Source organism: Talpa occidentalis, unplaced genomic scaffold (assembly GCF_014898055.3).
Source record: "Talpa occidentalis isolate TD23 unplaced genomic scaffold, MPIMG_talOcc4v2.1 talOcc4.13, whole genome shotgun sequence".
In the NCBI taxonomy this organism is placed as follows: Eukaryota; Metazoa; Chordata; class Mammalia; order Eulipotyphla; family Talpidae; genus Talpa; species Talpa occidentalis.
Window position 1 is genome coordinate 20,520,220 of NW_023601322.1, and position 22,750 is coordinate 20,542,969.

Sequence of the window (22,750 nt, forward strand, 5' to 3'; positions counted from 1 at the left end):
CTAGTTTCTTAAAGTGAGTTTAGAAGTGTTTTCTCATCTTCACTTTCACTTTCTGGAAGAAATTGTGGAGCTCCAGTAAAATCATCTGGGCCTAGTAAATTTTTTGGGAGGGGGGAAGTTTTAAATAATGAATTCATTTTTCTGAGTTGTTACAAGGTTACTCAAATTTTGTATTTCATACCGGCTGAGTTTTGATAGTTTTGTGCAAGGAATTGATACATTTTGTATAAGTTACCGGAAATACTTGTGTAAAGTTGGCATTATTGATGTATTGATGCATATATTTTTATCCCTGCAATTTGTGCTATACTATCATACTTTTTCTATGCTTTGTTTCTCTACTTATTTTCTTGCTGACTTTTGGGTTGATTTTTTTTCCTTCCTCATGTTTTCCTCGTTTTACTAGTTGTGAAATTATGTACTTATTTGGGCCTTTTTAAAGACTCCCAAAGTTTTCTTGAAATTTTAGTATATGAATATAAATCTAAAATGATTGTTTTTATCTATAGAATAAAATACTCATCACTCTATCAATTTATATGATTGCCATAATGTTGCCCAGCGTTATTGTTTTGTCTTTCTTTAGCATCACAAATGTGATGTTATCAGCAATAGTACATAATATTTACTGTTAGTTTATATAGAAAATATTTAAGCCAATCACTTGTCATTTTCTTTGTTATTTTCTTTGCTCATCATCTTGCCATCTTAATACTCATTTCTCTAGATTACTCTTGACTCAGTAGCGATGGAGTTTTACTTTTCCTGCAGTGTGCTAGGCATGTCTTCTTCCTTAGGACTTTTGTACCCGCTGTGTCCTGTTCTTTGGAATGCTTTTCCTCCCATGTCCACTCGGTGCTTTCTGACTCCGCCTGCCTTCAATTAGTTACTCAACGCCACCGTATTTGAGATCATCCCTCTTTAAAATTGTGCACCTTGTGTCCATTTCCTTCTTTGTTTTTGTTCATGGTGTTCATCACCCCTTGCCATATTATGTATTTTATTTAATTCTTTATTATAAGTTTTGATCAGTTAAGGTTTCCAGCTCACTAGTCATTTATTGGAATTTTATTTTAATTTGAAGAGAGTTAAATCTTTTCGGTATTTAGTATTTTTATCTGGTAACTTATCCAAGGGTTCTCTTATTTTTAATGTAGATAATCATGACTTTTTTTGACCAATAAATCTTTTTGCATTGTTTTCATTCAGTATTCAGAATCAGTTGCTTCCCCCAACATCCTCTAGAGGATATCAGTGATTTGTTTTTATAGTATTATGCACAAAGACTTTTTAATGTATTTGAGGTGTTTGAATCTGATGTAGTTACTGTTCCTTTTGACTGTCTCAACTTGGGCTACTGGGCTGTTTTCTGGGTCCTTCTGCCAAGATTACAGTGGACTTTGATAACTGCTTTCTGGTATGACATGTTTTGGGTTCGTTTGTATTTTCTACCCTAGTCTTGAAATATTAGCCATTTCCTCAGGCGCCTGGGTTCCTATGAGAAATACTATTTAGGCTACAATCTCTTTTTTACTTCATACAAATTAATATTTTTTTGTTTATTTGTTTAAGTAAATCTAGAACATGTTGAAGTTTAAGGAAAAGTTGGGAAGAGACAGATTATTTTATTATGGATACATTCCTACATTTGTAAAAGTAGAAAGTTTCCCATGTACACAATATCCAGCTTTTTAGCAGTTACCAAGTCTGATTTATCACCTATGTCCCTGCTTAGTCTCCCTAACTTATTTTAAAGGTAATTTTATATGCTGTACACTTTTATCCATCAATATTTTAGTATGTGACTATAAGGATAGTGACCATCTTACCCTGGTAATGTATTGAGTTTAAATTAAACCACTTTTATATTCCTAAACTGCATTTTGGGTGCTTTGAGAGGATATTTGTAGCTATCCTTATAGGAAACTTGATGTGTCACAAAAGACCCTTGATACTTTTAGGCCCTGTGTAGGGAAATGAAAACAATAAGGTGGTCTGTTAGTCTCCCTGTCTCATCAAGCTTTTACCTAAAAGTTTGTTTGGATGAATGAACTCATTTGCTCAAGTTTGAGAACCAGTAATTCACATGAATTTTGTGTTTTGTTTTTAATAGATTTTTCCATGTTTGTCTTCTAACTCTATTTGACTCTTATTCTCTGAAACAGTTTAAGGAACAGAATTCTTTGTTTTCCTTGAAGGATTAGTAGAATTTATTAAACTATCCTGTCTGGGTAGATGCTTTTATAAATGGCTTTTATAAATGGAGAGCGTAGAGATAATATACCTCTTTTTTTTTTTTTTTTAAGATTAATTTATTTATTTATACAAGCACTGGGTACAGTCAGAAGCGCGGGAGGGTGAGGGAATTCACCAGAGCCAGAGTGGAGAACAGAACAGGCTGACTGATGCTATACACTGCTGAGGGGAGCAGCAGGCGCGGCAGGAGAGGTCTGCGCGCCATGTGGGACCCTCGCCGGTGGCCGGGGATCAAACCGGCACTTCAGAGGCTGCGGGCAGTTTCGCAGCCCAGCACTCAAGGGCTGTGCCACCAGGGGAGGCCTGATAATATACATCTTGAATCAGATTATTTTATATTTTTGTAGGCAATAACTTTTGTCTTTAATTTATTAGAATGTAGTTGTGTGTGATATTCTCTTTAAAGAAACTTGCTTAGTATTTGTAATCCTTGCCTCATAAGACTATATCTTTCTCCCTTTTTGGATTTGACTATAGACATTTCTGCATTTTTGTCTTCTAGTTACTGGGTTTTTGTTTTGTTTTGTTTTTTTGCTTATTTCTTATTCTTTGGTGAATTTTGTTGTTAATTTTTTGCCTCTTAAACTCACTTTTTTTTTAAATCTTGTGTTTTATAGTAAAAGAAGCATTTGGGAAGATGGTCTCCCAAGCTTTGGCTTATTTTATAGATATTGAAATAACAAAATAGTGTTTTCTTTCTTGTTTCTTTTGATAAATTCCAATTTTTTTGCCTGTCAATTTTGATTTCTTTAGCTTAGAACTTATTTAAATCAGTGTGTTGTAAGGAAGAGAGCCATTTAAGTTCTTTCAAATAAAAGGGAATTTTATTATAGATATTACCACAATTTCTCAGGGATGTGAGGCCTCCTGTGACCTCTGAAATAGGTAGTAGTTAGCAATTGGAATCTCTCTCTCATTTGTCACATAGTTTTTCTTATGGTATCAAATTGGCCACTGCTTTGATCTATTGATTATACTTACATACATGCATAATTACTACATGTATATACATGAAGATGTAGATTGTTTGAATATTGTGTTTTGGGTCAGCAATATTAACAATGGTATTTCCCTCAGCAGCTCCTTTCTCCCCTTCCCAATTATATACCACAGCAGATGGAGGCTTTACAAAGTTTTAATTTTTAACATGACTTCCAACCTATTAGAGCTTCCTCAAATTTCAGACTATATTTGGGCAATTTCTATCACATATTTAAGAGTTGCTCTTAGGGAAATATTTTTTACCCAATGGTGATTATATTTAGCTATCATTTACTTGTTGAAGTTTTCTGAAGGTAGCACCTTCAACTTTGCTTTCACTCCTGTATTTAACAGTTTTCAGTTATATGATGTCCTAGCATTTAAATTTTTAAATATTTTGTGATTGGAATTTGATAACTAAAATTGATTTAAATTCCTAGTCTTTCTTTAGAAATTCAGATTATCTTTTTTAAAATCTGTTGTGGTAACTTCTCCATAGTTCATATAATTTTCTTAAAGTCAGTCTGCAGATATTTTTTGAGAAATTCCCTTGTAGTGCACATACCAGTTGTTATTGAAGTATTAGAGGATTGACTTTGGGATGCAGCAAGATGGAGCAGATAAAATTCACTTACAAAAAAGTGCACTAAAGATGCAGCCATCAGAGATTAGTGAAGAACAGCTATGGACATCCATTCCTGGAAGTATTCATAGCAGGGCCACTTTACCTGGTGAGAGCCAAAACTCAGTGGAAGACTGAGTATAAAAAATATGCATCACTTTAAGAAGAAATGGGATCCAACAAGATTTTTCAGGAATACATTTCTATAGAATTTGATTTAGTTGATTTCTTTGAGAATATCTTAATAGTGTTTGCTACAGGAGGGTATTGTTTGTTTTCAAATAGAGATTGATGAGCAGAGGTATGAAATGACCTTCTAAGGTCCTAAGTTGTTTTTTCTTTTTCTTTTTTTTTAAAGATTTATTTATTCATACAAGATCTGGGGTACAGGCCAGAGATGCGGGGGGTGAGAGGATTCACCAGAGACAGAGAGGGGAACAGAGCAGGCAGACTGACTGAAGTACACTGCTGAGGGGAGCAGCAGGCTAGTCAGGAGAGGTCTGCTGCACCGTGTGGGTTGCTCCCTGGCCAGCCAGGAATCCCACTTGTGCTGCAGAGGCTGTGGTTTGCTTCATAGTGCGGTGCTTAACCCCTTGGGCCACCCGGGAGGCCCTGAGGTCCTAAGTTTTGATGCCAGGATTTGACCTTCATTGCTTTTGTGAAGTCACAGGACTCCAGTGACTCTCAAAGCTAGCCTCTGTCCTGTCTGCTATTGTTTCTTTAAGCCAGGGGATTGGATTTCCCTTTTGTTTCAGAAGTCCATAATTTACAGAGTTCTAAGCCTTATACCTTTCTTCCTTTTGGGGAGAGGGCAGTGTTTATAGTAGCTGATGGAGCCAATTGTATGTATTAGCATTTACCAAATAAACTTACCATTGGAAATAAGTGATATGAGGCCTCCCAGGAATTACTTTTTGAGAGCCAAGCTTAGGGTGACTTAGTGTCTATTTTGTTATTCTGTAGCAAGTCTCCTTAAAATGAATATTTGAAATAAAGTGGAAGGAAGGAACAAAATAATGAATTCTTAGTTTGGTTGCTTTAGGAAGAATCACAGATATGTCTGTACCACTGCCTTTATTGCTGTTAGTCTTTTCATGATAGCATGTTTTTTATGCTGTTGTGATATAAGCAAACTTCAAATAAATTATTTATTAGGATTGGGTACTTTGGGAAAGATGCATTTCTTACTTGGTAAGATATATCCTCAAAAGCTGTTGTAGACCTTTTCATGAAACATTGAATTAAACTGTTAAGAGATAGGACAGAAATTTTCTTGTTTTCTGTAGCATAGGGGTAAGATAAATAAAATAGCCTTACACATGGAGGAAATGAAGTGAGTTAAAATATAATGGCCATGGTATTGTGGTATATTGTGCAGTTTGAGTGTGATTGAGTGCACTTTCACTGTGGTGACTACCTAGCCACATGTGGCTTTTAAACACTTTAAATGTGGTGAGTCCCGAATGATCCTGAACTGTATAGACTGGATATTAAAGTCTTAGTATGAAAAAGTATGTCATTGATATTCTAAAAAGTTGGTTATTTTTAAATAAAAATTTATTACATGTGGCAATATTTTTGACATTGATATGTATATTGATAGTTTCACATTTATTTTAAAATGGCTACTAGAAAATTTGAATTGTGTATATATAATTTCTATAGTGCTGATTGGGAGTACAACATGGCTGCTGATGAGCACTTAATATTTTCTGACTTGCGCAATGTGAAATGTAGAGACATAGCATGTGAAGTAGATTTCTGATACTGCATGTACGTGTGGATTACTATGATATACTTAAATGTGTTTGCATTTTTAAAAACAAGTATTATTCTGAACAGTATTAAGCAATTGCTTCTGGACTGTTACTGAAGACAGTTTCTTCTGCAGAACAGAGGGATTAATTATGAACCCTTATCAGCGTAGGTACTGTTCCTGCCCTTTACTATGCTAAGGGGGAGGACAGGTTGAGAAGTTCTCACCGCTGCAGTTTGTGGTGCTTATGAGGAGTAGGTGGAGAAGCAGTTTTCTTTTTCTTTTTTTCTTCTTCTTCTTTTTTTTTTTTTTTTTTTGGTGGGACCCTCGCCAGCGGCTGGGGAATGAACCGGCACCGCAGCCTCGCAGCCCAGCGTTCAACCGCTGCGCTGCCAGGGGAGGCCCGAGAAGCAGTTTTCTTTTGGGCAGGTTTCTGAAAGGACTTTTGGTCAGCCCCAGGCTTAGTTCCCTTTCTTCTAGAAGGCGCACTTGTGGTGCAGGTAGGTCTGACCTGTGTGGCTCACCTCTAAACTCAGAATTGACTGAAAGTCACTAAGAAGGCAAGTGGTTACAAGTATTTATTAGATTTTGTTGACTAAATGGAAGGTGAGCGGTAAAGCAGGAATAACTTCTAACATTCGTTTTATACCCAGGAACCAGTCAGTGAACGGTATGGAGGACAACTTGCCCTTTAAGACATGCGACCATTTGTTTTCTCGCTCTTAAAGGTCTTTTTCTTAGTGGATACTCAAGTGGGAATTTTAGAAGTGTGACTGCAGAATAAGATGTATGTGATTTTTAGTGTTAATATTTAAAAACATCCTCGTTTTCTGTTCCTTAATATTAGAGTTGGAGTTCTTGGATCATAATGCTATCTTGATTTTGTAGATTTACTACTTAGCATTGGAAGTTATACATATATAGTGTTGCAAAACTATACATTTTTATTTGGGTATCTGATAATTCTGTAGCAGACTACATTGTGTATTGTTGGGCTTAGTTTTAAAAGGAATATTTTCATTGGTTGTAGGTTTCATAGTCACTAAGGAAATATGGGTTTATCTTCAGCATCAGACTAAGTGGTTAATAGAAACTATAGAGCACCAAAATTTAGAGTACAGTAAAATTTAACACCATGACTTGAATGTAATTTGGGAGTGGTGTGTGAAAAGGCTTGTTACTAGCACATGCCACTTGATCAAATATGGGAAAAATCAAATTTTTACAGTTTGTTTTACATAGGGTTTTTATATGCCTGAGGGTGCTTGTTTACTTATGTCCTTTTTTTCTTTCCTTTTAGAATATGGTTTCTAGTTTTAGGGTTTCTGAACTACAAGTATTACTAGGCTTTGCTGGACGGAATAAAAGTGGACGGAAGCATGACCTCCTGATGAGGGCGTTGCATTTATTGAAGAGTGGCTGCAGCCCTGCGGTTCAGATTAAAATCCGAGAATTGTATAGACGCCGATACCCACGGACTCTTGAAGGACTTTCTGATTTATCTACAATCAAATCATCGGTTTTCAATTTAGATGGTAGCTCATCACCTGTAGAGCCTGAGTTGGCCGTGGCTGGAATCCACTCGTTGCCTTCCACTTCAGTTACACCTCACTCACCGTCCTCTCCTGTTGGTTCTGTGCTGCTTCAAGATACTAAGCCCACGTTTGAGATGCAGCAGCCATCTCCCCCAATTCCTCCTGTCCATCCCGATGTGCAGTTAAAAAACTTGCCCTTTTATGACGTCCTTGATGTTCTCATCAAGCCCACAAGTTTAGGTAAGTGTTTCTTCTGGACAAGAGCATATTAAATAAACCAAGAGGCTTTCAACTGTTGACTCGTGATTTGCTATTGATAACATAAAATCGAGGCATTATGGCATTATTGTCAAATGTTTAAGTGTGCAAATAAATTGTTGGCAGCCATGACTGAAATCTAATATCAGGCCATTCATTCACTGGAATGTTCTCGTGATTTAGAATTTAAATTAATTATGTGCATATGGGAACAGACACAAGTCTTTTAATGTATTGCATGTTAGCCCACATTTTGATTCTTTTACAACATTTAGTTTTCTGTTTAATACAGCTTTTGAACTGTTTTCCTAACAAATAAGTCTTTTATACTTAATTTTTTCTAAAGTAGCACAGGAGTTTGACTTTTTTTTTTTTTTTTAATAGAGGCATGTTATTTATTTATTTATTTGTTTGTTTGTTTATACATGCACTGGGTACAGCCAGAAGCGTGGGAGGGTGAGAGAACTCACCAGAGCGGGGTGCAGAGCAGGCAGAAGGACCGAAGCACACGGCTGAGGGGAGCAGCGGGCGGCAGGAGAGGTCCACGCGCCATGTGGGACCCTCCTCCGGTGGCCGGGGAGCAGCCGGGGATCGAACCCGCACCGCAGAGATCGCGGGCAGCCTCGCAACCCAGCGCTCAACCGCTGCGCCACCGGGGAGGCCCAGGAGTTTGACTTTTGCTGGTTATGATGGCAGGTGTTTCAGAGACTAGTCTCAGCTTTTTAATATCCATCGACTGCTGAGAAAATTTAATAAATTTTATCATATATATAAAGTTGATGTGACTTTAACAGATTTTTATCCTGGCTACAGTGGCATAATTTCCTTCTGTGTATTGAAATTATTTGCTGTGGTATTCGGATTTACTGATGAAATAAATTATTTGAGAAATAACATTTCATAGTAAATCTGAGAGATTGTTTTCCTTTGTATCTGGGAAAACCCCTTTTCAAGTCATTTGAAAAACTCTCAAATACATTCATGTGCTTTCTCCTTTTTGTGTAGAATTATATAGCATTTCATTACATCTTGGTTGAGCCAGAAGATTTTGAGGAGCAGAACTGGCTAAAGGGGTCAGTATGATCTGATTGGTGGCAGACCAAGGAGGCTGTGCTTCCCCCCACCCCCTTCCTCTGCTGTAATTGCTTTTGTTTAGCAAAACTAAGACTGGCAGGCAGAGTAATGCATTTTATCCCTTCAGTACACTCGTTCTGGAATAAGGATTCCCTGATGTTCACATTTTATTATTCGTACGAATTTCTATAAGTAGAATTTTTCCATCACAGAGTAAGAACATATTAGACTGTTGACAATATATTGTTACATAGTTTACAGAATAGCTGTGCTGGTTAAAATCCTAGAAAGTAAGAACATGTCTCATTGTACTTTATTGGTTGCATTAAAAATCAGTCTGATTCTGATAGGTGAAACTTCCTTCAGCTTTTCATTTTAAAAATTAACAGGAGCAAGCCTTTTAAATGTTTGTTACCTACTGCTTTTCTTTTATGATTTTATTTTTATCTTTAACCTCTTTTTTACAAGTTGATTTATCTGGTTAAAATATTTCCACAATTAATTTTTTACTTCTTCCATTCTCAAGGTTTTTAGTTTACACCAGTGCCCAATATCATGGCTCATTCACACATTTCTCTCTCAGCAATTATTGCATGTTTATTTCTTTGCATTTTGAGAAAGATTCAGACTGGTGATACATTCCAGTGACCCTACCTCAGGATTATGACTGAGGTGAGGACTGAGAACAGAAGTCCTGGGACCCTGGAGACAGTGCAAGGTGTCACTGTTTAATGCCTGGAAAGGAGGCTGGAGATGGAAGATGTAGCAGTGTGTCTGTGCTCCTGGGCATCAGCGGTGTTCCAAAGGGATGCCCCAGAGACTTGCTCTTAATTTCCTGCTTTGTTCAGAAGAAGAAATAGGGATTTTTCTTTTTTTTCTCTACTCTTCATAGAGTTCTCTTTCATTAACTTCAGTAAGGTTAAAGGAAAGTAGTAGATTCTTTGTAAGTTTACTAAAATAAAACTTGTGTATTCAGTGTTTAGATAACTCTTTCATTTGGCTTATATAAAGTAATGCTCGAAGTAGTTTATGTTGAAGATAAGAAAAACCTGCCTTTGGAGCATAGTTTAAATTAGAATGTAAGAGGTACATATTATCTCACAAACTATTACTCCTGAGTTAGTCATATGTTTTTCAGGACTCCTACCCATTATTATTTTTATAAACTTTATAAGCTTATGAAACAATACTTTAAAAAAAAAAACAATTTTATCTTGATTTCTCTAAAGCGAAAAAGAGCAGAATTTTTTAAATGTTATATAGCCTTATTTTTATCAGATTTATGAAATAGTTATCTATGAAATCTTTTAAATTTTGAGGTTAGAAGGTTAAAAAATTAGTGTATTTTGGATTGAAAATATGACAGTAAATAATGATAAGGCTAGAATATGTCAGAAAATAAAAGGCACGGTGAAGATACATCTGTTACATAAATTGCTAGCATTAACTTCACATGCTATAAATTGTTGATAAATATTAACATATAGCAACTATGGAAAGATTCTAGATAAAATTGGAAAGTTCTTGGTTTATGTGTACTTTGTAAGTCATTTAGACAGGGCCTCAAATACTGGATTCACCAAAGGTTGTGCACAGCACTGCAGGTGTTGACAATTTTGGTGCACTGAAAATAGATCAGTCTCTCAGGATTTTTATGTTAATCAAGCGTCAAAGAAAGAAGTATGAATTACAGCAGTTGGGCTGTTGTATGTCACTTGTACTTATAAGGCCTGCCTTTTAAGGTCATTACTTTTGCTTTAAACAGTTGCTTTTTAAGGAAATTACAGGTGAAAACCAGCATATTCTTTTATATTTACTTCTTTTCTTTTTTACACTGTTTGAACTGGGTTTTCATTCTTGAAAATTTGGTTTTGAATTTGCTGTCACTCTTTGTTGTTTTGGCCTTCATAGTTTCCTTCTACATTTCTTGCAGTTCATGCCTGCTTTCAACATATTCTCTTGGCTTCTGTTTATCTGAAAATCATCAGTCCATCCTGTTTTGAAGAGTATTGAATTTTCAGTTGACAGTTTTGTTTTCCACGGCTTTAAGATGACCTCTAATTTGTTTCTGATAATAAGCTAGCCTTTACTGTAACAGTGTTCCCTTGTGTATATTTCTTTTTTTCCCCCACTGGCTGCTTTCAAGATTTTATAGTCATCATAGATTTTCAGTAGTTTGATGTGACTAATTAGTTTGTTTTTATTTTGCTTGAGGTTTGATTTGTAACGACTTTTCTCCCCTCCATCAAAATTATGGAATATTTTCATTACTTCTGTAAGCTTTAAAAATACCCCATTTTCTCTTCTTTTGGGACTCTGTACCTATGTTAGGTCTTTTCAAGGTTACTAACTGAAGGGATTGGGAGCTCACACCATTAACTAAGTTTGAAGACTCTGTAGTTATCTCTAACCTTTAAGTGTGTTTACTGAATTTGAAAATTAAGAGATCATTCGTGACTAGTGAGGGATGGAGAGTGACAGGTGAAATGTGCACAAGAAAGCAAGAGTGGAGGAGTGAGCAGGAATCCAAGAAACAGAAAAATTTTACTGTAGTTGTGTGTTTTATGTGTTTGTAATTTTATGCCCCACAGTTCTGTTTAATTTTTAGGCCTTCATCATAGCCAGCATTTCTTTCCTCCTCCTTTTAAAAATGTTTTGGGAAACTAAGAATCATGTTATGACATGATTTCATGTGATTGCTATGATAAACTCCCTATCCTTAAAGAAAAGAGTGTTTTTAGCAAGGAGTTAGTATTTTTCTTGATTTGAGAATTGAAGTCCTTGACATTGGATATTTGTTTGGCATTTTAATTATTTTTCTTCAGGAAAACACCCAGTTTGCCTTCTTTTCCATGTTATGGCAATACTTGTAAAGAAGCAAAAGACTCGAGGCGTCTGTTAGCTTTCCTTTTGTTTATTTTAATGAGTCCTAGCATATCGATGACTTAGTGCATCAGTTTCAGTCTGTTACAGTTGTCTGAGAAGGAAATACATTCCAGCTTTTAATAATGTAGTTAAGAAGGGTGGCTTCATAGGGTAATCTTTTTTAACTGAGTAATCTTTTTGCACGCAGAGTATTAGATAACTTAATTACTCTATCATCTTAGAAGTTTTAAAGTTTAGTCTTATACAAATGCTTGTGTAATTGAATATGAATTGTGGAAAATAAAACATGGCAAAGAAAGGAAATAAAAATTGAGAAAACAAAAGACACCTGCTTCTTGAATATTCATTGCTGATGCTATAGTCAAAGAAGAAATGTAAGTTGGAGAGGTTATGCGATATTTTCACTAGATTTAGAATAAAGAATGATAAATACTTAAAAATTTAACCAGCTTTAGAGTGACGTTTACTTTCATGATTCCATGATGAATGTAGTTTAGTGCTTCTTTACTTGGGATATTTTAATCAGAAAAATTTCAGAATTTGATAGATTTTATCAGAAAGCCTGGTTGTATAAGCCAGGTGCTTACATCTTTAGATTTATTGTTGGAATATTATCTACCTTTTTTTCTCCCCAGTTCAAAGCAGTATTCAACGATTTCAAGAGAAGTTCTTTATTTTTGCTCTGACACCTCAGCAAGTTAGAGAGATATGCATATCCAGGTAAGAATATTGTTTGGAATGTATTCTCTGTGTGTCGGTGTATTAGTCTGCTAAGATTGCCATAACAAAGTATTGCAGACTTGGAGACTAAAAAAAATGCATTTTCCTAGGAGTCTTGCAGTCCAGGCTAAGGTGTTAACAGATCTGGTTTCTCTTGAGTCCTCTCTGGTTGACCTACAGTGTCCATCGCCTTTAGCTGTGTGTTCACACATGTGTCTTTCCTCGTGTGTGTGTGTGTGTGTGTGTGCATGCCTTTGTCTTAGGAGTCCACTCTTAGAACCTCATTTACCCTAATCACTCTTCAAAGCCTCTGCTTCCACCTATAGTCACATTGAGGGTCAGGGCTTCCACATAAGTTTTGGGGGATACTGTTTTATCATAATTATTGGGCTCTTTTTCCTTAAGTGAGTAGGGTATGCTTTGATTAAAGGTAATCCAACAAAATTTAATACTCTGTTATAAAAAAAATTTAACCTTTGAATAAAATCTGAGATTATCTTTTGAATTACTTTTGTTACATTGGGCAGTAGCTTTCTGGCACAAGGTGATCCAGGCTCATCTTTTATTTTCTCTGCCTCAGTCCTGGAATTGAGTTCCAGGGAGCTCTGGTTCTTACTTCATAACAGTTCTACCTCTTTTGGGGGGAAAAGTGGCTCATTTGGTTCTGTAACATACTATACATTTTTGTATCTGGATGATTATGCTTCTTGTGTCATTTAACTCTCTGTGTTATTTCAGACTTTGTATAGGAGGATTACTGGGAGCTTTAAGAGTCTGTATGCCCAGGTTTTATTCATATAAGTTATATTAGACTCTCTGAGGATGCAACACAAACAGTAGTTTTTAACTCTCCCCAACTGTTTCCAGTGTGCAGCAACTTGAGAACCCCTGTTGTTCATGCATCTCTACCCCTTTGCAGTAATAGTAATAAGGTCTAAAGTGAGCCTTGTGCGCATTTTGGTTGGGTTGTTTTGTTTTCTTAGTACATCTTGTGAAGGTGGATCTGTGAGTTCAGCTTTCTTCTTGGTTTCAGTAACTCTTCCATTTGGCTTATTTACGTCTCTAATTGTGCCCTCTTGGTCTCTCACACTGACATCTGTTACGTGTTCCCAGCAATCAGTCTTTAATTCTTTTCTCAATAATCTGTGATAGCGTCCTCTATAAAGGTGCTTTGTCATTTTTATATTGATGGCTGCAAAAATTAGTCACCAACACATCCCTCTGGAGACTTCTGACACTGCCACTACTTTGATGACCCTCACATGCATCAGGCACAGTACACCCGAAATTGAACATGCCTTCCTCCCAAAGCTGCCTTTATCTGTGGCCCAGACAATGTTCCAAGCTTTAGGGGTGCAAAGTTGAAAAATAAACAGGCCACAAGGAGATTTCTGCTTCTTGTATTTCCTCCTATTACCTATTTCATTAATGGCTTGGACTCTGCCTGGACAGACACTCTTTATATTATCCCACACTTCATCTACCATATCTGTCAGTTTGCAATACTACATTGTTGTTTTATGTCTTTAAGTTTTGTTTTTTTTTTTTTTAAAGATTTATGTATTTGTTTATAAAAGCACTGGGTACAGTCAGAAGCACTGGAGGATGAGAGAATTCACCAGAGCCAGAGCGGGGAACAGAACAGGCAGACTGAAATACACTGCTGAGGGGAGCAGCAGGCGTGACAGGAGAGGTCTGTCATGCCATGTGGGACCCTTGCCGGTGGCCGGGGATCGAACCGGCGCTGCAGAGCCTGCGGTCAGCTTTGCAGCCCAGCGCTCAACCTCTGCACCATCAGGGGAGCCCCTGTGTCTTAAGTTTTAAAGCTTGAAGCAAGTTGGAGGGAAGCTAACTTAGAGTAATACTAGCTGGCTTGTGAATTGTGTCTCATCTACTTAGGTCTGCATGCCCTTTGGTAAGTTACTATAGCCCATTGAATCTCATGTACCCAGTATGTAAAATTGGAAAATAATAGTCACCACTTCACCTAGCGATTGGTGAATTGAATGGCATAACTTGCTTTACCTGTTCTCCTTATCCTGATGAGTGGTATCACCATCTATCAGTTTGTACCATTCCAAAACCTGGGTATCACTCAGTCTACATGCTGTCTTCCCCTTATTCTGCTTTCCTGTCTTCTTAGTCATGGAATCCTATCAGCTTTTATGCCTAAAAATCATTCAGTGCTCTTTACATCTAAAGTAACTTCAAACCCTCCTCTTTTGTGTAATTGTAATGATCTCTTAACTCTCCCAGCAGACTGTGCAATCTTTCTAAAGCCCACTCAGTTTTTCCTCTCTTCTGCTTAAAAACCCTGTAGTGATAACTCATTGCCTTCCTTGCAGTTCTCTTTAACATCTCATTCTACTCATCTTTTTTATCATCCCATCCCTAGCAGCCTATCCTCAGAGTGGGTTTTCACAGATGTACCTTTGCATATCCTCTTCTTCCTTACTCTGGCAAATCCCTGATGTTTTAAGGGTTTGTTCAGGTCTTAACCTTTCCAAGTTTTTCAAAACCCATCCTTTGTTTCTCAATGTACTACATATTTGTTTTCTATCAAAGCTTTGTCCCATTGATTTGACTACTTATTGATGAAAGCAGCATCCGTTATTTATTTTTATATTCTCAAAACCTGTCACAGGCCTGGCATAAAGAAATGCCTACTTTATATTTGATGGATGAATGAGATCAACATGTGAAAGTTCTTAGAACAGTGACTGGCAGAAATTTCTCAAAATGTTTTTGAAGGTATTTAGCACATTGCGTTTCCTAGTTTACATCGGTTTCCCTCACTAGAGTAAAGCGTAAGTCCTTAGCTATTCAAAGCCCTTTCTAACACGTTCTTTCTATCTTTTTAAGTCATATTTTATCATTTCTGTTTTCAATTGTGCTGTGTATCTCTGCTTGCTCCTTACCTTTACTTTTGTTGAGAATATTGCACTAGTGAAGCCGCTGTTACTGATGGAAATATGAGAACTTTGAGACAAGTGTTGTCTCTTACTTAGTTTTAACATTTCAGTGCCCAGACTGAACTATTTCTTGGTTTTAGTGAGTAGGATGATAGGAATTTCTTGCAAGAGGTAAATGAGTCTAGGATATTGGGATATTTTGAATACACATTTGAGAAGGGTGAAGCTACTACTAGGGAAACACAGACCAGAGTTAACAATAAGAGCAGCCAGCTGCTCATATGTGTTGAGCTCTTCTTACATTCAGGCTCTTCACATGTGTAATTAACATGTTTAATGGTCACGAAAACTCTGTGAATGAGTTACTGCATTAATTTTCCTCTTTAGCAAATATAGAAACTGAGGCACAGAAAGGTGAAGAATTCATAATTTGCCCAAGAGCATACAGTTGGGATTATAAAACTCAAGTAGGTCACTACATTGCTTTAGTGCCTTCCAGTGAACATAAAGAAGTGGAAACGTTGAGAAGACTGGCCCAGTTAAGAGCAAAATGAAGAAGGACTAATGACTAGTGATCTTCTAAAAATCCAAGATTTATGTAATAGCTAAGAACAGTACTTCTTAAGCTGTAATGTGCATACATGTCACTTGGGGATCTAGTTAACATGTAAATTCTAGTTCTGCAGGTCTGTAAGGGACCTGAGCTTTTACATTTCTGATACCCTCCCATACAACAGTACTGCTTCATTGTGGACTCCATTTTGAAATGGCATGGGTTTGGAAGGTTCAGTACCAAAGATATTTTATATGGGACTCTAATAGGTTCTCATCCAGAAATTATAAGTGGTTCTGTGTCCTTAACTGGATACATAATTATGAGGCTGTCATGTTATAGAGATAATGAGACTCCAGGTATCAGTTCTTCGTCTTGGTTCTGTGTTACAGTCACCTGAGTAACTAAAAACTAATGGTCAGACTTAACTCCACATTAACTAAGAATCTAGTGTGCTCCTTTTCATATTAACCAAATCTTTAGCCTCTTAAAATAAATACTGCTTTATGCAAGTTCTGGAATTACCTTAAAATTGCCATAAAGACATGACTAAACGTTCAGTAAATGAGGGTCATCACTATAGTGCTTCATTAAGGCTTGTGTTCTTGGAAGGCTGGTATTATCTTTTAAGGACTATGAATAAAAATTCAAACAATGCTTTTTTTTTCTGGTAAGACTGTTGCTGTTAATTTTCATTGTGCTTTCTTAACCTAATTTCTTTCTCTTTCCAACAGGGATTTTTTGCCAGGTGGTAGGAGAGATTATACAGTCCAAGTTCAGCTGAGGCAAGTTTGAAATTTTCTGGTACTTTTATTATATACTTGCAGATTACGTACATGCAGTCCTGAATTTGAAGATAAATAAGTATGTTTGAGAACACTGTTGAAGAATGATTTCTCTTTTCTCCTTTAATGTAGGCTTTGCCTGGCAGAGACAAGTTGCCCTCAAGAAGATAACTATCCCAATAGTCTGTGTATAAAAGTAAATGGGAAGCTGTTTCCTTTGCCTGTAAGTTGCTTTTTATTCACTAGGCTTGCATATAACTTTAATATAGCTAGTGACAAGTTCTAGAAATTGACAATTCAGTACCAGTGAACAGTCTTGGTGTACAGATTAAGTGTTGTTTTCCGCTGAAGAGATTCTTTTTTTTTTTTTTTGAAGATTTATTTATATATTTATACAAGCACTGGGTACAGTCAGAAGTGCGGGAGGGTGAGAGAATTCACTAGAGCCAGAGCGGGGAGCAGAACAGGCAGACTGACGAAGTACATGCTGAGGGGAGCAGCAGGCGCGGCAGGAGAGGTTTGTCATGCCATGTGGGACCCTCACCGGTGGCCGAGGATTGAACCGGCGCTGCAGAGGCTGCGGGCAGCTTTGCAACCCAGCGCTCAACCACTGCGCCACCGGGGAGGCCCCTCACTGGAGAGATTCTTGACTCTTTGGAGAAATGACTGGTTCTGTGTCTAAGGGAGATGGAGAAGATAAGCCTGGGGCATTTTATGTCAGAAGGCAAGGGAACTGTATAGACTCTTAGGATTATATCAAATGGCCCAGTAGCAGAGCAGGCTTACATATTTAGGGCAGCGTGTTTTGATGGATGGCTGATTTAGTTGGGCCTGGGTTGTGCATGAGGTAAGACGATGAAAGTCAGAGACTTAATGAGGACAACTGGACATGGAAATATAAAGGATTCTGAGCTTGGGTCTTGATGCACTTCCTTGTGGGGATAGATACAGTGATATCTGACTGACAGCCTGTTGTGAGCAGCTAAGCAGAATGTGGGTCTCTGTACTGAAATAGACACAGTCTGTTTCTGACCTGAGAGCTCTTGAACTCCTCAGATTCTGTTAGTCAGATCTTAAAAAGAACACTTAATTGTTTAGTTGTACTAATGTTTATATATTCACTTAAGCCTGGATAGCCTCTAAATTGGTACAGCAGTATAGAAGGCCAGCAAAGCCATAGTCCAAAAAGTCGTGGGGCACAGCCTATTTGTCACCATGCTCTGCTGCTGGTGAAGGTATTTTGGTCTGAAATGCTGAAAAATAATGATTCCACCAGCCTACTAAGTTGCCATTTCAGCACAGAAGACATTATTGTGACTATTGAAAAGAAGGTGAGCATTTCTGCTGAGCATCTGGCTTGGCTCTGAAATAAGTTTCAGCAACATCTAAGAGTAGTTAAGTGGGTCATGAAACATAGTGTAGGACTCTGGGCCCTGCAGAGCCAGCGGGTTCTCATTGAACACCAAGTAAAGAGGGTGCATGGCCGAGGTTGATCCTTGTACAGATCTCACTTCTTGGTTGTCTAGGGGTCCCATTTGTGTCATACATAAAGTAGATTTGCTTGGGAGATCCCTTGTCAAATGAACTTAGATAGGGAAAATTGCTAGAAATAAATGAATGCTAAATATTTAAATGTACAGTATCCCAACTATATCCTATTGTCAATAACCAGGTTATTGATGATTGAGTGGAGGTGATGCTGATGATCAGAGGGAGAATGTAACTTAACATAATACAAAATTACCACTGAAATCAGTCCATTCATGGGGGTAGAGAATAGTTTTAAAATGCTTCAGGTGATTAGGACTAGCACATAACTTGATTTTGAGTTTGCTAATGTCTCATTCTTCTAGCTCACTGTTACTCTCCCTCCTCCTATTGCCCTCTTCTTTTGTCAGATTGACTTACGACATTGTTGCTTGCTGTCTCAAATTTGTTTGTACCCTTCTCCATTAGCTAGTTCATAGATTATTTTTGTCATGTTTTTAGACCCTGTGCTGTTGTTTTCATTTGCTTAATCTACCAGTGAACATTATCCTCTAGGCCAAGAACAGGCAAAGCAGCTTCCCAGATATTGGTGTTGATAGTCCTTGTGCTTGTTGATCTTTGAACCAATTCCTAGTGTCCTTATAAGAGGACATTTTTTTTCTTTAAAGATTTATTTATTTATGCACACAAGAACTGGGGTGTAGCCCAGAGGTGCAGAGGGTGAGAGGATTCACCAGAGACAGAGTGGGGAACAGAAGAGGCAGATCTTCTGAAATACATGGCTGCAGTGCCATGTGGGTAGGTCCCTGGCTAGGGATCGAACTCATACCACAGTAGCTGCCGATAGCTTGATAGTGCTGAGACTTTAACCCCTGCGCCTATAAGAGAATTTTTTTTTTTTTAAAGATTTATTTTTATTTATTTATACAAGCACTGGGTGCAGTCAGAAGCGCGGGAGGGTGAAAGAATTCACCAGAGCCAGAGCGGGGAACAGAGCAGGCAGAAGGACCGAAGGACACTGCTGAGGGGAGCAGCGGGCGGCAGGAGAGGTCTGCGCACCATGTGGGACCTTCCTCCGGTGGCCGGGGAGCAGCCGGGGATCGAACCGGCGCTGCAGAGACTGCGGGCAGCTTCGCAACCCAGCGCTCAACTGCTGCGCCACCGGGGAGGCCCTAAGAGAATTTTTTTTAAGAGTTTTTTTTGGCTCGATTTATTGCGCGTGAACAACTTTAGTTGGACTTAACTGTTCTCCCTTCATTCTCATATTTTTTCTCTGTCACTTTTTTCCCATATTATAATGAAAGTTTTTGAAGGGTCTTCCCTGTTCTGTGTTTAATGATTTCAAAAGTTTCACTGTTAATTTTAGATTGCACATATGTGAATTCCCACCTAATGAGTGCTGTCCTACCTTTTATGAGGCAGTGAAGGATGTCCCGTAGTTGTGATAGACAGGTGTGCTTCCTAGTGCCCCGTGTCATATGCCTGTATCATTGTTTCCAAGGTGCTTGTTTTAACATCCCTGAAACCCCAAGGTGTCTTAAAATTGCTGGTGGCCAGGTGGCAGCTGTGATGTACTGTCATTGCCTGCACTTGTACAGCCTTGATGGAGTCCCATGGCATGAGTGATTTTTGCATTCTCTTGGTTTTTCAGTCAACAAATGATATAAGGACATTTTGAGGAATGAGCATGAATCCTGGCTGTTTGTAAACTTTGAGTGCCTTTTACTTGAAAGAAAATCTGAGCACTCTTAGTGGAATACACTGTGTTTTAAGAAATCCTTTCCTCTTCAGAGCTCTTGGTGGTGTAGTGTCAGGTGAATAACATAAGCATTTGATGACTGAGTGAAAAGTGGTTCAGGAACTTGTTTTATATATTCAAAAGGAAATCTTTCAACTAATTCATTTTGCTTATATTTTCTTGCAATGTATGCAGAAGTAGTGATATTACATTGTATTATTATTTTAGTGCTTTTTCCTTCTCAGTGGTACATCGTTAAATTTGATCAATGGCTGCTTAGGTTCAGTGAAAAATGGCATGATTTTTAACTTATAGTTTTGAAATTTTAGATTTCTAAAAACTATCATTTTGGTTTTGAAAATCACAAACAAATGGTAATTGAAATTTGGATATAATATGAATCAAAATGTGTACATTTACTATTTAAGACAAATACTTGATGACTAGCATGAAATACAAGTTATTATAGCCATCAGGCTATTAGAATTTAATGCCAGTAGAAATATTTTTATTTATAAACATGACCTGGCCTTAAAGATGACAGTCTCTGTTCTACCTGGGGAGAAGGCAGTGGAAAACATTTTTATCACTTACATGATTTTAATAATTCTTTGAGATTCATCAGTTTATCCTTTCTATTAGTTCCCAAAGTTTGTCCTTCCTCTTTCTGCCCCCAGTGTTGAATATATTGAGTTCCTAATACCAGTCGATACCAAGAGGTGCAACTTTATCTCTAAAAAGATTCATAGCCAATATTGTAGCATATCGCATCTTTAGTTTTAATTATGAAACATGAATTTTTTTGTGTGTACTTTTCATAACTTGAGAAACATTTACTAACCCTTTGAAAGTAATTTTCCTCGTTTGAATTGGTGACCTTAGAATGAACACTCTGATTTCCTGGATAAATAAAAATGAGTGAAATTAGTCAGGATGCTGTATCTGGAGAAAAAGTTCAATCTTCAGATAATTCAAGGTTAATTTTTTCTTTCTTATGGTTGTAGGGCTATGCACCACCACCTAAAAATGGAATTGAGCAGAAGCGCCCTGGACGCCCTTTGAATATCACGTCTTTAGTTAGGTTATCTTCAGCTGTGCCAAATCAGATTTCCATTTCTTGGGCATCAGAAATTGGGAAGGTAAAAATTCTCTCCTCTATGTAGCATAAAACTGGGTATTGGTTTATTTATTTATTTATTTTTTCTGAGGGTACTGGCACTACCTTGTTTAATTTTCTGATTGTAATTTCTAAAAGGCAGTAACTCTGAATTCAGGGGTGGAGGTGTAGAGATTCTTAAGGTTAAAAACTTAAAGTTTTCCTGAATATTCCTTTGGAAAGGGAATAAAGGTAATGGTTTCTTCACAATGCTCTTTATGGTTGTGTTTAAATCGTATTTTAAGAAATTATAAACTTGGGTGATTTTATGTATTTATGAAGAGAAACAAAGAAAGCTTTGGAGGGATTGCTTTAATTTGTCAGTTTTCTTGTAGGGCACTGATTCCTAATTTTCATTTGCATGAACTGAATGTACCCTGGTGAAGCATTGGCTAAGGATTCAGAAATTCTTGTGTTAGTTACAGATTGACCATTGTTGATTTTGGCACACTTAATTTATCTTGAGGCATGCTTATTATAAAGATTATATAAAATCTTGAGAATGGGTGTTGGGTGCATATGTAAAGGATGATGTTAGTAAATGATCATAAGCATTGAAGATGTGGTGGTATTTTTGTTACATAATGGGAATAATATATTTTCCTTATAATTAAAATAATAAACTGACAAAATTTGCACTGTAAATAGGGTATTTTTTTTAAGATTTATTTATACAGTAACTGGGGTACAGGTCAGAGGCACAGAGGAGAGAGAGATTTCACCAGAGATAGAGAGGGGAGCAGAACAGGCAGACGGACACTGCTGAGATGGGCACTGCTGAGGGGAGCAGAGGGTGAGGCAGGGGAAGTCTGCCACGCCATGTGGGTTTCTCCCTGGCCGGCCGGGAATTGAACCCATGGTGCAGAGGCTGCTGACAGCTTCACGGTGTGGTGCTTAACCTACTGTGCCACCGGGGAGGCCCCATAAATAGGGTATTTAAATATTATTTAAAAGAACCATTGTAGGACATTAAAAATGATCTAAAATATTTTGTTGGGCAAATATTGAAAGTGTTTTGTTTATTGTGCAATCCATTGAATGAATATACATAATGAAATGGTAAAATAGATTTTTAACATTAGGCGAAGTAGTATATCAACTCTTCATAAGTAAAAATAACTAATGAGAGTTCCTTTGGGTGAGATCTAAAATCTGAGAGGCATGGGACTGAACACTATTACTTTCTGGCCTTGTCATTTTGATTTTTATCTTTGTTTGTCTTTTACTGTAGCAGCTGTCCCTCCCCAATAAAATATCCATTTGGGATGAAGAGTTAAATCATCAGTTTTCCTCAGAAGAAAGCTGACTTTGGGGTTTATTTAACTAATTTGTTCAAGGTTGTGTAGCAGGTCTCTTCTGCCAGAACTAGAACTTTGGAACACTACATTTAAAGTGTTAATTCAGACATTGGTGTTTGAACATTGATTTTCTGTAATGTACCCCATTTTTTATTTATTTTATTAAAAAAAAGATTTATTTTTATTTATTTGTGCATATAAGAACTGGGGTCTAGGCCAGAGATGCTTAGGGGGAGACCGGTATGAGAGGATTCACCATAAACAGAGCGGGAAGCAGGACAGGCAGATCTGCGGAAATACACTGCTGAGGGGAACAGCTGGTGAGACAGGAGAGGTCTGTTGCGCCATGGGGGTTAGTCCCTGGCTGGGGACCAAACTCATGCTACAGTGGCTGGCGATAGCTTTATAGTGCTGAGACTTAACCCCTTGTAACCTATTTTTTAATACTGTGAGAACCCTGTTAAGTAAAATCAGAACAATTCTAATTAGAAGTGGGCTTTGAGGAATGCATTCTCTTTCAGTCCTTGGAGATGACGCCTAACGTACCAGTTTTGCTAAACTAGAAGCTCAATTTGGAAACTACTGACCTAAGCTGGATGTTTTAAAGTGACTCGTAGTTGAGAAGTACCTAATATGATTAGGTATTTATCTTCCCTAAAGTAGCTGAGTTGATTTTGTCCCCTTCCTATAGAACTTATTTTGAATGTTATTTTTAGAAACTAGAATTTCTTA

General features: G+C 37.4%; 1 protein-coding gene across 6 annotated transcripts in view; it reads left to right on the plus strand.

Annotated features, from left to right (window-relative positions):
- The window catches only part of PIAS2 (protein inhibitor of activated STAT 2), a 67,306-nt gene that overhangs the window by 15,179 nt on the left and 29,377 nt on the right, over positions 1–22,750 (plus strand). For all 6 annotated transcript variants that reach the window (XM_037508569.1, XM_037508565.2, XM_054694062.1 and 3 more), the window contains 5 exons: positions 6,916–7,390; positions 12,004–12,088; positions 16,288–16,338; positions 16,471–16,561; positions 20,569–20,703. In XM_037508569.1, the coding sequence (XP_037364466.1) occupies positions 6,916–7,390; positions 12,004–12,088; positions 16,288–16,338; positions 16,471–16,561; positions 20,569–20,703 (837 nt within the window). The remainder of the gene's footprint in view (positions 1–6,915; positions 7,391–12,003; positions 12,089–16,287; positions 16,339–16,470; positions 16,562–20,568; positions 20,704–22,750) is intronic.